Source organism: Dreissena polymorpha, chromosome 6, assembly GCF_020536995.1.
Source record: "Dreissena polymorpha isolate Duluth1 chromosome 6, UMN_Dpol_1.0, whole genome shotgun sequence".
Lineage (NCBI taxonomy): Eukaryota > Metazoa > Mollusca > Bivalvia > Myida > Dreissenidae > Dreissena > Dreissena polymorpha.
The window spans coordinates 48,910,892-48,925,452 of NC_068360.1; the positions used below are offsets into that span (position 1 = coordinate 48,910,892).

A 14,561-nucleotide genomic window follows, 5' to 3' on the forward strand; every position below is an offset into this window, starting at 1 on the left:
AGCAAGCGATTCACGATGTGGAAAGCTTCGATAACGAGTACAGTGAAATGTAAGGCAATCACCAGCACCCAAGGTGAGAGTACCAAACAAACAACCATTACAGACTTTTCTAGTGGCCATACTGCACGTTTTGCACAAGCGCCGCATACGTCAAAAACGTCTGTCCCTTGCATTCCGTGCAGACATTTTTCGTACGGTGCATTTCAATTTTCGTTTTAGTACGCTTTGATAGATGACCCATAGCATGGTTTCGAATTGCAGAAACCCGTAGATGACGAGAAAAAATGTGTGAATTGGAGACAAATAGATAACGAAGTATACTGGGATACCCAAAAGTATCATTTGAAAATCGGTGTACGGTGAAGTATACTTCAAAGTACCCGGGGTACGGGGAAGTAGTACCCGGGGAGAACTTGACCTATTCAGCCTTATTAGAAAGACGGCAGCATTTGTAGACCAGTGTTGTGGCGCCCGTCTGCGACATGCCAATGTGCCCCATGCACACTTTCACCCGCTCGAACCCAACTGCGTCCTTATTGAAAATGAATATGATTGCCTTCCGGACGCTGGTCTCTGATTGGAGAGTGTTCCCATGTGACAAACAGCTTCCCGGGTTCTGCAGGAGCAATATGTTCAGTTAAGTGAACAGAAGCATTGCGCGTCCGCTCTGCCCAATTTAAAGCCGTTTTGGTTGTCTCATCTGTTATTGTTTTCCTCAGCCCTGGTTGGCAATTGTGTGTCAAGCACAGTGCAGTAGAGTTTATAGACGGCCGAAGTTAAAGCTAAACCTCTTTAGTTCATTGGGTCCCGAGCATCGGTTGCAGGATTTTTAATACAGGTGTTATTATACCGTTTTCAGGAATGTTTCCTGTTTCAAAACATACGCAAAATAATTTGCGCAAGTATTTAAAAAAGGAGTATTAGTTAACATTTCACTTGTTATCTTGTCAAATCACGTCGATTTGTTTTTCCTTATACTATTTATAACGTTTTTAATATCAATAATACTAATACCGCTAGTATGTTGCGAAGATACGATGTCGCATGGTTTTTGTTTAAATAGGTAATGTTCATCGGTTGTAAATAACTTTTGGAAGCAGGATTTGCACTCGTTCAACCCTGTTGGTAAGTCAAACGAGTAAATTGCATCGACCATTTTAACTTCCATTGGTTTTTTATTATTGCGTTCAAATCCTAGACTAACTATTGTTTTCCAAAACTCTGAGTTGTATGATTAATACAATTCAAGCAATTTGATATGTTGTTCCTTTATGTGACGCCTTGTACATTTGTACAGTCCTGTCAAATATCAATATTTCAGTAATATAAATGCGCTTAAGGCTGGTCCGTAATAATCAAGTTAAGTTCCTTTCTGTAATGCGCACGTTTGACCATTTGAAATTGAGGTTTTAATTCCTCCATGCTTTTGGAATCGATGTACCGATCTTTTTGACCACGTTATATTTTTGTGATCAATATAAAGAAGTGTTACTTCAGCTGCTGGAGCAGAATTGCATTCTCATTATAAACAATTAGTTGGTCCTTTACTTACGGCAAGTGACAAATTGCCAAAACAGTGCGAAACAGCACACAACGAAACAACATACACACATACAAGAATAAAGCTGGGGATTATTGCCTTGGAACGGTCAATGCAAAGCATTGGGGGTTAAAACCGGTTTTATAGCGCTCAACCTCACACTTGGTCTAGAAATATTCATGAAACATTTAAGTGTACATAAAATTGAACCTCATAGCATTGCAACTGAAATTAAACAATAATAAAATGGAATAAAAACGCATTCAATTTAATTACCATTTAATTACTCAGTGGTAGAAAGGAGACCAGAGCATCAGAGTTACAACTTTTTGAGGAACGATGAAATGAAACTACGAACAAATGTCAAATATATCCCTTCTTTTTAGAAAAATATTTAAGAATAAAGCATCATATAGTTAAAAATTGCATGTCCATCTGACTCCGAATTATTTCAAGGAAATCATCATATTAATTGCCTATACACTTCTGGTTTATTGTGATTTAATTCAATGACATCAATATACACCATAAAAGTACCCTGTATATTTTTTCTGTCGTATCGTGTGCTTTCTATTGGGCGTATATTATTGTCGTTTGGGGACTGTCACACTTTATTAAACTGTAGTAAGACTGACATTCCATTTCAGGAGTGAATGCTCCTGACAAATATGTTTATTTAGGTAGTTAATATTTAATGATTCGGATGCTAAAGGGTATGGGCGCCAAACTTAAAAATCCGTTAATGTGTGTAACTGTTTGTATGGCACTAAGTCGACTAGTAGTTGACAAACACATATACACGCGTTTACACGGAAGTGAAGTCACTTTTCGTAATGTTTCTTCAGTAAAGTATACACAAGTTTGCACTCAATAGAAAGTCTGTGAAAGATTACTAATATTGATTTTTCATAAAGTCAATTACGTAACAATGGACTAGTGAGTCAATGAAATGAAAGCATTTGCATCTGTATTGTAATGTATCTGTCTCGACGAGTTTGATGGTGGTAACAAGCAGACACGTTCTTACTTTCAAATGTTCCTTGGTATATTTTCTGTCAAGGGATATCGTATTAGGCCTTCGTAACATTTATCTTGCAGGTTAATATGGCAGCATTCAAAGTGTTCATTTTTCACAAAAATACCGACGCCACCGCTTCCTTTTGGGATGTTTATATGTGTCTCGGTTCTGCTGTTTCCATACCAATTGTACCCTTCCAACGTTATTCTTTCGTATTTATTTAAGTGACTTTCAGCGACCCTTCCGATATCTAGATTTTAATTATCGATGTCTGATTTTCTCAGCATAAAATTTTCAGATTAATGGTTTTTATTTATCTCATTTGGATTCCAAAACCCGCTAGTCACCTAATGTTGCCGTTGGGCTGTTTCTCTGTAGGGGCGCCGTTCGTTCTTTGAGCAGTGCCCCTTGTTTATTCTTCCGTTCCCGGTTGAACCCTAGTCAACGTCTCTGCTGGAAATTTAGCTTGCACCTTTATGTTCCGTGTTTGTTAATCTGTGTTCTTGAGCGTGCCTATATGTGTCTTTTCGTACTTCCGTCCAATTGTCGTTCCGGTTGTCAGCGTCATGTCGCGGAAACAGTTTGTTTCCGCGCAATTTTACTTTGTCTTAAGATGTACCGATACGATTCGTAATCGTAGCAAGATAAGATATCGCTTCTTTTTCTGACCTTCTATATTTTTCGATAAGCACTTTGCTGTATGCTATTATGTGCTTGTATGTTTTTCTACCGTTTTGCTACCACAGCTTTCACGTTTAGCAAATATCAAATATCAATCTTTTAACAGAGTGTTAACTTTATGAAGAGTAGTTTCGTCGCTAGAGTCTGGTAGGTTTCTTAAAAAATGTCTAAAGCACAGTTTTCGCTGTCATACTCACGTTGAGTGTTTTCATTACTCTGTCTTATTGTTGCATTTGCGGTCTCAAGCTTAACGCCGTCACAGATCTTTGTAATTTCTTTGTTTTGTTTTTTTAATTGAGAGATGGCTGGTCCAACCTCTGTTTTCACAGTTGTTTTTGTTTTGTTATCAATGGTAGTTTTTAGTTTTTCTATTATATTGCTTAGACTTTCAAAACTAGCACGCATATGATCTGCAAGTTTATTTCATGCTGTTACAATTCATATATTTTCCGCTATTCTCGAGGGGATACTTTCGTTTTCTTGTGTTTCTGAGTCCGTAAGCCGACGTTTCCAAGGTTTCGTTTTGGTTTCGAGTACTGGGGTTGAGACACGTATCGTCGGTTTCGTTTGAGATTGCGTGTGCCTTTTGTATACCGTTACGCGTGTAGTTATTGTTATTTCTGGTGTTTTGGACCTCACAAGAGATAAGTGACGGTGACTGCGTCTAGTCGATATCATTATCACTAGTCAAAAATTTACTTACTGGATCCTGTGTTCTGTCTGGGTTGTTATCGTACTTGATTTAGATTGAAACAAGTGCCCTCAGCATCATCTGCTTTCTTTGTTAGACAGGCTGACTGATCTTTACTGTAACTCAGCATAAAGAGAAAATTATCTCTACATTGAAAGTTATTTCCGGTAGCCATCTTGGGTGGTTGCGTTCCACTCTACCACGTCACGTTTAATTACACGGTGAACTCTTCTATCTCGGCGTAAATATTTCCTCCAGGCAAACTATCCAGGTGTAAAACTTTGATACCACCAACACAGTGCTCAATCACGATTAGAGTGACAAAACAGGATCAATAGGGATTAAATATCATTCCCCGATATTAAACTTGTGAGCATTCGCTCACAAACGCTAGAACGATGATATAGTTTCTCGCAAAAATACAGTTCATGTTCTCAAAGGTGCTATATTAAATGTGTATTTTTCCTAGAGCATTATATCCAAACAAATTTTTCACCTTTTATACCACACAGCCACACAAGTACTAATGCAACATATCACATATAACGTATATAAACCTCGTATTTCTTCAGCGAATTCAAAACACATCATGTCGCTATCACTCTCAGTATATGCGAAAATATAATTCATGTTAACAGTAAAACCTCGATCTAATCGTTTCGATTTTACCTGAAGAGACTGAAGGCTGTCCTCCGTCTGCCGTCAGTCTGGTCCGTCCTCAAACTTGATCCTGCGATGTCTAATACAATTATGATGACACTGTGATTACATAGAGGGCGGTGTGCTATGCCTCAACTTTCTCAACCTTAGAGCATATGTCAATAGAAAAGGTCGTTGTCATTTAATTTGAAAACATTTGCATGTCTATCTGACAATATCGTCCTCAGTTCAACCGTCCGTCTGTTGTTACTTTTGGTGTGGTATAATCGTACTTAAGAATTTAAATGTTATTTAAAAAAGGCGATATTATCAATCTCTTTTCGAGAAGCTACTATCCCAAACGATAACCTACGATTTCATACTGATAGCATACGCATATTTACACATTAAAAGTCTAGCAACTCAAAATTATTGCAACATATGCACGGGATTCTATTGCTTTTGGGGCAATACCGTTAAATATTTTGCTAAGCAAAGCGGGAAAATGAATAGTTGACCCGAGAATAAACAATGAATAATTTAAACTCAATATCATGAGATACGGGATTAGACAGTTTAAAGGAAATGATCACACAATGGATATGCAAATGTGTTTTTGTAGACATGATGGTTAAGTAGATTTACGCTCTATAAAAAGTAAAACCGTCGAAGATCTTCTTGGGAAGACTGTTGTGAAATTGATAATGTATAAGTATAATTTCTTGTCTTTTTATTTCGAAATGTCATCGAAACTGTAATGCGTTTAATTACTTCCATATTTCCTCTAAGTTTGACTTTCCAATAAGCGTATGTTGGACATTTTTATAAGAATAATAAGAGAGGACAACACTGTATGCCTTTAAGTTATCCTTGCAACACTCTCAATCGTCGAGTTCTTCAACAGTTGAAAAATTAAGGAGTTTAAAGTATATGCATTCATATTGTATTTGCAAACACACGTGCGTTTGAATGGTGTTACTGTGTAGTTTTAAATTATTTTATTCTTTTTGAGTGCTCGGGTCAGGATGACTGAAATGCATGTCTATCCTATTCATCATTACTATTGTCTTGGGAAATAGCATCACAAGCTATTGTTATTCAATTCACGGCACATTTTTGATTCAATATTGCGCCTAAATGTGTATATGTTAACCAAATAACTACGGATCATTTGTATAAAACTCGGTCAAGAACATTTATGAAAATAATGCTCAAAAACATAGCATACAAAGAAATTGCGTTTACATTAGTGTTAATACACATTCACAACGCTTTTAAGTCTTTACAATTGTGGGTTTTATCCTAACGCCAAATTATTTTATTAAAGCAAACTCTGGTAGCGGAATAAACTGTTCATGCCTACCAAGGTGTATAAGACACCCTCAAAATAAGAATGTGATGACACTTTATTTGCTAATGTCTATGAAGATTGGTTAACATGCCAATAAAAACAATTAGCTTCGTCATGTTCAATAACCTTTATTAGTAGAAATGTTTGTTTTGGTGAAACAATTTATTAAAAGAAAAATGTAAAGACATCAAACTAATGTTCTCTATGTCTCAATCATTTAATAATAAACAAGTCTAGTTGCATTTAATTTCAAGTTCCGAATTGTTATACACAATATACATGTTCACTTATGGTCATGTTTGATACATTTCTATGGTATTCTGAATCTTTGGATAATAATTATAAAAAATTTAAAGCATAATTTGAGGTTGATTGCACTGTTTAAACATTTGAATCAGATATATTATGTTATAATGGTATGGGCAATGATTTTCATCAAATTTAAAAGACAAAACTGCACCATATTAATATTACGTTAAATAATAAGTTGGTAGCACACAATAATACAGCCACAGAACGTAACACAGTATGAATTCGAATGAATCACTAGTTATAAGACAATAAAGAAAATGCCAAACAAATGTGTATACGAGTTTCCGATTTTTTTTCTCATTTAGGTAGGCAAACTGTACAGTTTTTAACAATGCATATGTTTTACTATTTTTCCAGTTGAAATTTGTAACATACAGCTATTCACAATTTCTAATTTAATATATTTGTGTACATTTATCTTAAGAAGACCGAACATGTACATATTTAACACAAAATCAAAATCAAACAATATTGGTTGGAAAAAGAAATACACATTAAGTTTCAAAATATGTATACTTAACCAGTTGATGGAAGCAATAAAAACATAAAATAGCATAAACACAGAGCATCGAACTCAAAGAACGTAAAACATATTACACCTCAAGATAACATAAGTAGCATATATGGGAAGGCAGCTTCCAATCATAGCACATAAATATAACACGACAGTATAAATATTCTAACACGTTACGATAAAAAGGTTATTGTAGTAAAAATATTAAAGTCCAAGGCCCGGGACTTCGCAAAAAAACAACAACAATTAAGTGGAACAAAACTCGAAGAGCTATAGGTCATGCAGGTAAACTCACACACAAAAAATCGCATAAATATATGAAAGCGTTTAAGACAAAAACTCCGGCGGACGGTAAGTACGGCTGCTATATTAAAACCCTACCGGGGACATAACAAACATACATGAACTATAAACTCGTGCACATTTTCCAAATTATTACAACTGCTAAATGTCATCTCATGATGATTTTACAAACAACAGAACATTCTAATACAAATTCACAAATGAACTTATAACACAGTTAATATTCATAAACTAATAAGAATTTGTTTTTTAGTCAAGCTTTGTACACACATTTTTACACAGCAGAGTGTATAAATGTCATTGGACGTATAAAAAAACATTGTATATGTTTTCATTTATGGTCTCATGAAAACCAGATGTGTTGTTGTCCTATATTTTATATTTTAGTTATTCAGATACAACCTCAGTATACCTAACATGTTGGTATCAAACAATCAAGCTTTTAAGATTGTTTTTTATAATTTCATGGAAATGACAACTTGAAAACGTTACAGCATCAAAGCATACCTTGCAACATATTGAACATTAAAAATCAGATACTGATATCGTGCTCCTTGAATACAACATAGCACAATCAACTTGCACGACTCAACCAACCGCAAAAGTTCAGTCATGTACTGTTCCCTTTATAATTGAATTGCGAACTTAATATTTAATTCCAAAACTTATGTATCCGTGTTTTCTCATAAACACTTAAATTTATCAAGTTTCTAAATTAATGAGTCTTGAATTGTCTGATAATTTCCATACATACAATCAAACCACTGATTCAGTCATTTTTTTCGAAATAAATCAGTATGTGACTTTACGAACTTGATTAAGTAACCTGTTCTGATAAACATTACAAACAAGATTAGTGAATGCAATGTTTGCTAGAAGCTTTGCTCAACTTGCTTCAATTGTCTTTCATGTCCCATACTGATTTAATTCGAGGGTACAGTGCTTTGTATCCTCCATCCCTTATGCCTGTTTGTCCGTCCGTCTGTCTCTCTGCCGGTCGCTTTGGTATTTATAAAACCATCGACTGGTAATAAAACCATATTATCTTTTATATCTTCTTAAATTTAAGTGTGGTGCTATGAAGTTAATGTTTTATTTATACTTAAATGTATAATTAGTAAAACTCGCACAGGTGCATGTGTGGTTCGCACAACCTAAAGTCGGACTAAACCCCGATGCTTCACATTTATCTTTCCAAGGCCGTGAGCCCATTTAAATGCATATGCAATAGAGTGTGCTTATAACTAAAACGAATAAACTTCATGCGTCATATTAATATTATCAATAACGATACAATCATCGGATGCAGCAACATTAGCAGCACAAAATAATGTTGTTACATGGACCAAATGACATTCAAATCACAATGAAAAACATTACAGTTTGATCTACATCAGCAATCGCATGAAAGATTTCATGAAATAGTTAGCAATAAAACTCATCATTTACAAAATGTATAAGCATGAGAGGTTATAAATCGAATTATGGACAAATACATAGATTACAGAATAAACGGAATGGTTTTAAAAAGATACTCATCAGTCCCTTTTTTATTTGAGTACTCTGTTGTTCATCAATACATTTTGACTGAACCCTGTTAACAATATATCTTATATCGCCTTGAAATACGATGACACAGACATTTATTCATACATTGTTTATATATCACATCCAAAGATCTTGTCATCGCAATCATCATCAGCAGCAGAAACATCAACACACCAGACCGAAGCGGTTTCACCAAAGATGGTACAAATTCGAAATCTTGCTTCTTAAACAAACTTTGGTGCCAACATTTTCTGTTATATTTAAATTAATTGTCCGACTGAAGAACCATGATCAGCACAATCAAATACTTGTTTACCTTAAACTGTTCCAGTGAATGCAGACAGTGTGTTCACCAGATTCGGAAACACGAAGGGACACACAATATCACAGTTAAATGTAAATGTTCCTATGTAGAGGTAAATGTATGCAGATATATCTTGTCTAATATATTTTAACATTTCCAGCAGCGATTGCGATGACAGTGGGTGTTTGCAAACGCATACAGCGATATTCTATACCAAAATGTTCGTGCTATATCAAACTGAGACGCTTGATATTCGGATCGCGCAGAGCCTGCATTACATCATGACTATAAGTTTTTAATTCATTTCCCAAATGTATGGGTAATTGCAGTTGATGCACACATTCATGTTCCTTTGACAAACATACAAAACTACCACTCAGACTCATACTCAGACTCAAGCCGGAACTAAATGATATACTTAAAGTTTCCAGATGTGATAGTGATGAAAGTGAGTGGGCCAACGATGATACATGTTTGCTTTCCGAGCTGTCGAACCTTTCACTAAGATTCCGACTCTTGATATTCAGATCATGTGCAGCTTCTGACATAGCGGGACTATAATTAGTAAGTTCCATGTTACGTGTTTCCAGCTGTACACGCGATGCCAGAGACTGAGAAATAAACGATACATGATTCCTTCCCAAATTGCCCAACCATCCACTCAGAATCAGATTTTTGATATGCAGACCATGTAGAGCTTCAAACAGACCAGCATCGTCTTTACTTATGTTCAAGCTTAATGTTTCCAGCTGTGTAAGCGATGACAGTGCAAGCTTCAATGACGATACTTGGTCCCTTGTTGAACAGCCTAGACGACAATTTAGAATCAGACTCTTTATATTCAGAAAATACAGAGCTTCTAACATACCGAGACTGTTCTCACTGAATTCTAAACTCATTGTTTCAAGCTGTGTAAGCGATGCTAGTGAGTGCGACAATGACAATACAAGTTCCTTCGCTGAACTGTTTATGCAACCTTTCAGACTCAGACTCTTGATATTCAGACCATGCAGAGCTTTCCACAGACCACAACGGCCATTATTAATGTCCATGCTAAATGTTTCAAGCTGGGAAAGCGATGATAGAGATTGAGAAATCAACGATGCATGCGCCCTTGCTGTACTGTTGAAGGTTCCACATAGGTTTAGATTCTTGATATTCAGACCGTGCAGAGCTCTCCAAATACCTAAACTGGCATTACTTATATCCAAATTAAGTGTTTCCAGCTGTGTCAGCGAAAATAGAGACCAAGAAATCAACACTACATGTTCCTCTGCAGAACTGTCATATTTACCACTCATACTCAGACACTTTATATGTAAACCATGTAGAGCTGCCCAAACACCGGGACTGTAACAACTAAACTCCAAGGCAAGTGTTTCTAGCTGTTTAAGCGAAGACAGAAACTGCAAAATTGACGATGAATGTCCCCTTGCCAAACTGTGCCACGTTCCAGACAGATTCAGATTCTTGATATTAATATCATGCAGACCATTTAACAGACCATAACTGTTAAAAGTTATTCTTATGCTCAGTGTTTTGAGATGTGTAAGCGATGAAACAAACTGAGAAAACCACAATACATGGGATTTTGCCTCACTGTCCAACTCTCCACACAGACTCAGATTTTTGATATTCAGACCATGCAGAGCTTTCCACTGACTGGGACCGCACTCACGCATGTCCATGCTTAGTGCTTCCAGCTTAGTAAGCGATGATAGAAACTGAGAAAAAACCGATAAATGTTCTTTTGCATACCTGTTCATTCTGATACTCAGACTCAGACTCGTTATATTAAGACCGTTTAGAGCTTCCAACGGTATGGAACTGTCATAATTTAAGTCTATTTGAGGTGCTTTGTGCTTTGTAAGCGATAATAGTAAGTGCGGCAACGGCGCTGGATGTTTATTTGTTGAACAGACTAAATTACTATTTAGACTAAGACTCTTGATATTCAGACCATCCAGAAATTTCCACAGATCAGGACTGTTGATAAATACCATATTAAATTCCAAACTATGAGTATCCAGCTGTGTGACAGACAACAGATAGGACGACAGCGACAATATTTGTGTCCGCATCATTCGGTCGCAGCTATTCAAGCACGATGTTATTTCACAATCCTCAAGTACACACTTTACATTATGCCTGAGTGTCTTTATAATGTTGAACAGGCTTTGTATCCAGGTAGTGGAACAGGTCACATCTCCCAATTCAATGTGTTCAATAGAGGGCAATATTTGTGAAGAGTGATCGGCTGGATCTGCATTGTTAAGTAGAAACCGGACTGGACATACCGATGCGGCCGAACTGGCAAGATCTGGAAATGTAAATTGCGCCTTAAAATATACGTTAACTTAAAATATCTTCAATTGTTGGAGCCTATGTTCACTCAAATACGCTATTATGTTTATAGGTAAGACAGATCGCGTATATACATGCACAAAAATTCAACCAATAACTGTAACCAGGATCTCGAAAATTCAGGAAACAAAATCCCCGATATAAACAAAGGTAGCCCATTTTATGAACCAATGGTAGTGTCGTAAAATAGTGATTGATAAGGTATTCGATTGTATAAGGATTTTAAATGGGTTAGCTTTCTTTGTACCAGCAGACTTTTCCTAAGTGTACACCGTTTCGGAGTAAGTCTACTTAACGAAACATTATTTAAACAGTTTTGTAGTACCGTTAATATCGTAAAAACCGTTATGTAACAAAATGATCGTTTCTATCGGTACCTCATACTACGATTGTTTTTAAAGAGAACGATGGTTGTACTTGCTAGTTATTGGTTCATCAATATTTATTAAAAACAAACTTTTTTATCTAAGTATTCTTAGCCTCATTGAGTGAACTTATCTGTATTCAAAACAAGTTGCTGCTTAATTAAAATCGATATATCGCGTCCTTTTCACTTGTTTATTCACAAATATGCAATTTCCCATGACCGTCTCTTGATTGCCTGTCGCAGACCATCGAACTTTTAAGAAGCTCTCGAAGACACACTTTTAGAAATGATCTTGAACAGGGCACACATTGTTATTAAATTAAAAAAGAGCCAACGTCCCTATGACAATCCCCCGAGACCCCAGGGTGTTCAGAGCAGGTAGTTTTAGAAGGTTTCTTTCAAAATGTGTAAGGAAAATTGCCCCAAGACCAAGCTGCAATTTTTTAAACGACCAACAATTATTTTCGAAAACATTAAACAAACTGTGATCCTTTGTTTTTTACGGCATGAAATATCTTGTGCTTTTTTTCTAAAATAATTTCATGGACACGTTTATTCGTGAAATTCCAATTTGGCAAAAACATAACAAGAATTTGCTCCAGTCATTTTTTTATTTATTTTAAATACACCTGCACATGGTATTTCCTGTTTACCATATACGAATTAACTAGTCTATTATTATGAAGATATATTAAGTAACTTGCTTGTTAATTAAAGCAAACTAACAAGTATATGTTTAAGATAAACGTGACCGAATGACCGTTAACGATTTTTTTTATTGAAAAAGCACATTTTCAACAGCCTTATTAAATTACAATCATGGTCTTACTAACGTACTAACGGCAATCTTAGACTTATCGGCACCAGGTGCGAAAATTATTTTTCATAACCAATGTAAGCAAATAACTTTCATGTTATGCTGCTTTTTAAAGCACAAAAATAATATTAATGAATACCAATATTACAATTATAATCTGTACATGTGTTTGTTATGAAAAGCAACGGTATGGGTATGTACGGTTTATTTGCGCATTAGAATCGTAACAGCAAGTTAAAAGTTTATCAGAAAATAATGTGAAATTTCATATATTGAAATCCATGTGTGACATTGACCTTGCCTCTAAAGTATTTAACTCAGCCAAAGATGATTTTAAACAATTTTGGTCCATTACTTGGATTTGGCTCATGTTTTATTGGCGATACAGCTCAAGACAGAAAAAAATCCTATATAAAAATGTATTTAGATTTCAAAACGGCCATAACTCCGTCACTGACAAATCGTTTCAGTCGCGATTAGACATACATAATCATGTTTCCCATACATGCATCCTTAGCATATTTAAATGAAAGCTGTCCAAGAAGTTTCGAGATATGGTTCGGGACACAAAATAGTTCTCAGTTGCAAATAAAAAAGGCAATTACTCCATTATTCGTAATCCTGTATACATGTAAACTCACACCAATATCTGATGAAATTGGCCGAAGCAGGTCCGACATAAAATATTAATAAATCATGTAAGCTGTGTGAATAGCAGATGGGTGTTGTCTACGCCCCCCCCCCTCACATACACACGGCATTGATCATCAGGTCGTCTGAGGATTTTGCACGGGTCTTATAAAGGTATGTTGTCGGGCGGAAACATTGCCTGTTCGAAGATACACATCCCTGAGCTCATATCCATTTGCCATTGGTTAAACGTATGGCAAGGAGTCGGATGGGAAAGCGGAATATTTCTAATTGGTATTTACTGAAACATCCGTAACAATTCGAGCGTTAATGCGGACAAACCAGTTGTCGTTTAAGACACACACAATACAATTTCACGTCATACGATCTATTCATGCGCGCCTGTTCAAACCTGATTGTATTTGTTTTGTGTAAATGTACCGAATTCAAATCAAATCATTCCTTTCACGACTATTTAATTTGATTTTATCGTAAGGAGGTATAAACTAAATGGAATACCACATGGCTACATGAAATAAGAAATATTCCCTATTATTTGTTCTGCCACAACAAGCACTGTCAAAATAAAGTTTCTATTGAAGAGCAGAGAATCATTTTGTCTGAACCGAGATACAGACAAATGAAAAATCTTATTGACATTTCCTTTTGAATGCACGCTACATAAGCTATACACTGAAATACATTCTGATGTAGACATCCGAAGCATGCAACGTAAGAAAGCTTTAGATATCAAAAACTTTACATAGAAGTATTTAATTAATGCAATGAATCATTCACTACCTATTGAAAGCCATACCTTAACTATTTCAATAGTATTTACATATCTACCTTTCAAACATATGCCGTATCCAAAAAGTTTAAGAACTTTCAGCTCTTGGCACGATGACAGTTCAAAGACCATACTGGGTGCAGAGTTGTCACATTTAGATGAACTCGTCAAATCAGGTAGAGGGCTCCTACAAAATACAGTTACACATAGCAGCTGGACATTGGACGCATTTATGACCCAGAGTGAGTGTAGATCTCGATGATTGTTGTTGTCATTGATAATAAAGTGACTGAGTTTTAGATTGACACATGTTTGCGCGTTGGCAACTGCCTCTCTATACCCAGACATGACACAGTGCTGAAACGGGCTGGAGTGGAACTTGTTATCATTGTAATGAAGCTGGTCACATTTATCCATCATGTCAGATAGTTTATTTGCAGCCAAAATGTCTAGTCCGCAAAGAAAAATTAGAACTTCAGTGATATCAAGGTAAGAACTGTCACTGCGTTTGAGATATCCGGAAATGACACCTTCAAGTACATGTGGATTGCGTGCGATATGGTGTGCAGCTAGGAATTCCTGTACGCTTTTATGGATGAAACAAAAAGCGGAAAATGATCGCAGTGAAGATGCTTGTTGTATTGCGGACAGAATACCAGATTGCAATGCAAGGTCCATTTGTTCTTCCACAA

General features: G+C 36.0%; 1 protein-coding gene across 1 annotated transcript; it reads right to left on the reverse strand.

Moving 5' to 3' along the window:
* Positions 1-6,166: 6,166 nt before the first annotated feature.
* On the reverse strand, positions 6,167-14,351 carry LOC127834047 (uncharacterized). Its single transcript, XM_052359614.1, has 2 exons — positions 13,929-14,351; positions 6,167-11,221 (listed from the first exon to the last, which is right to left on the reverse strand). Exons 1-2 carry the CDS (start codon positions 14,287-14,289, stop codon positions 9,129-9,131), a joined length of 2,454 nt encoding a protein of 817 aa, XP_052215574.1. The 5' UTR covers positions 14,290-14,351; the 3' UTR covers positions 6,167-9,128.
* Positions 14,352-14,561: the final 210 nt, after the last annotated feature.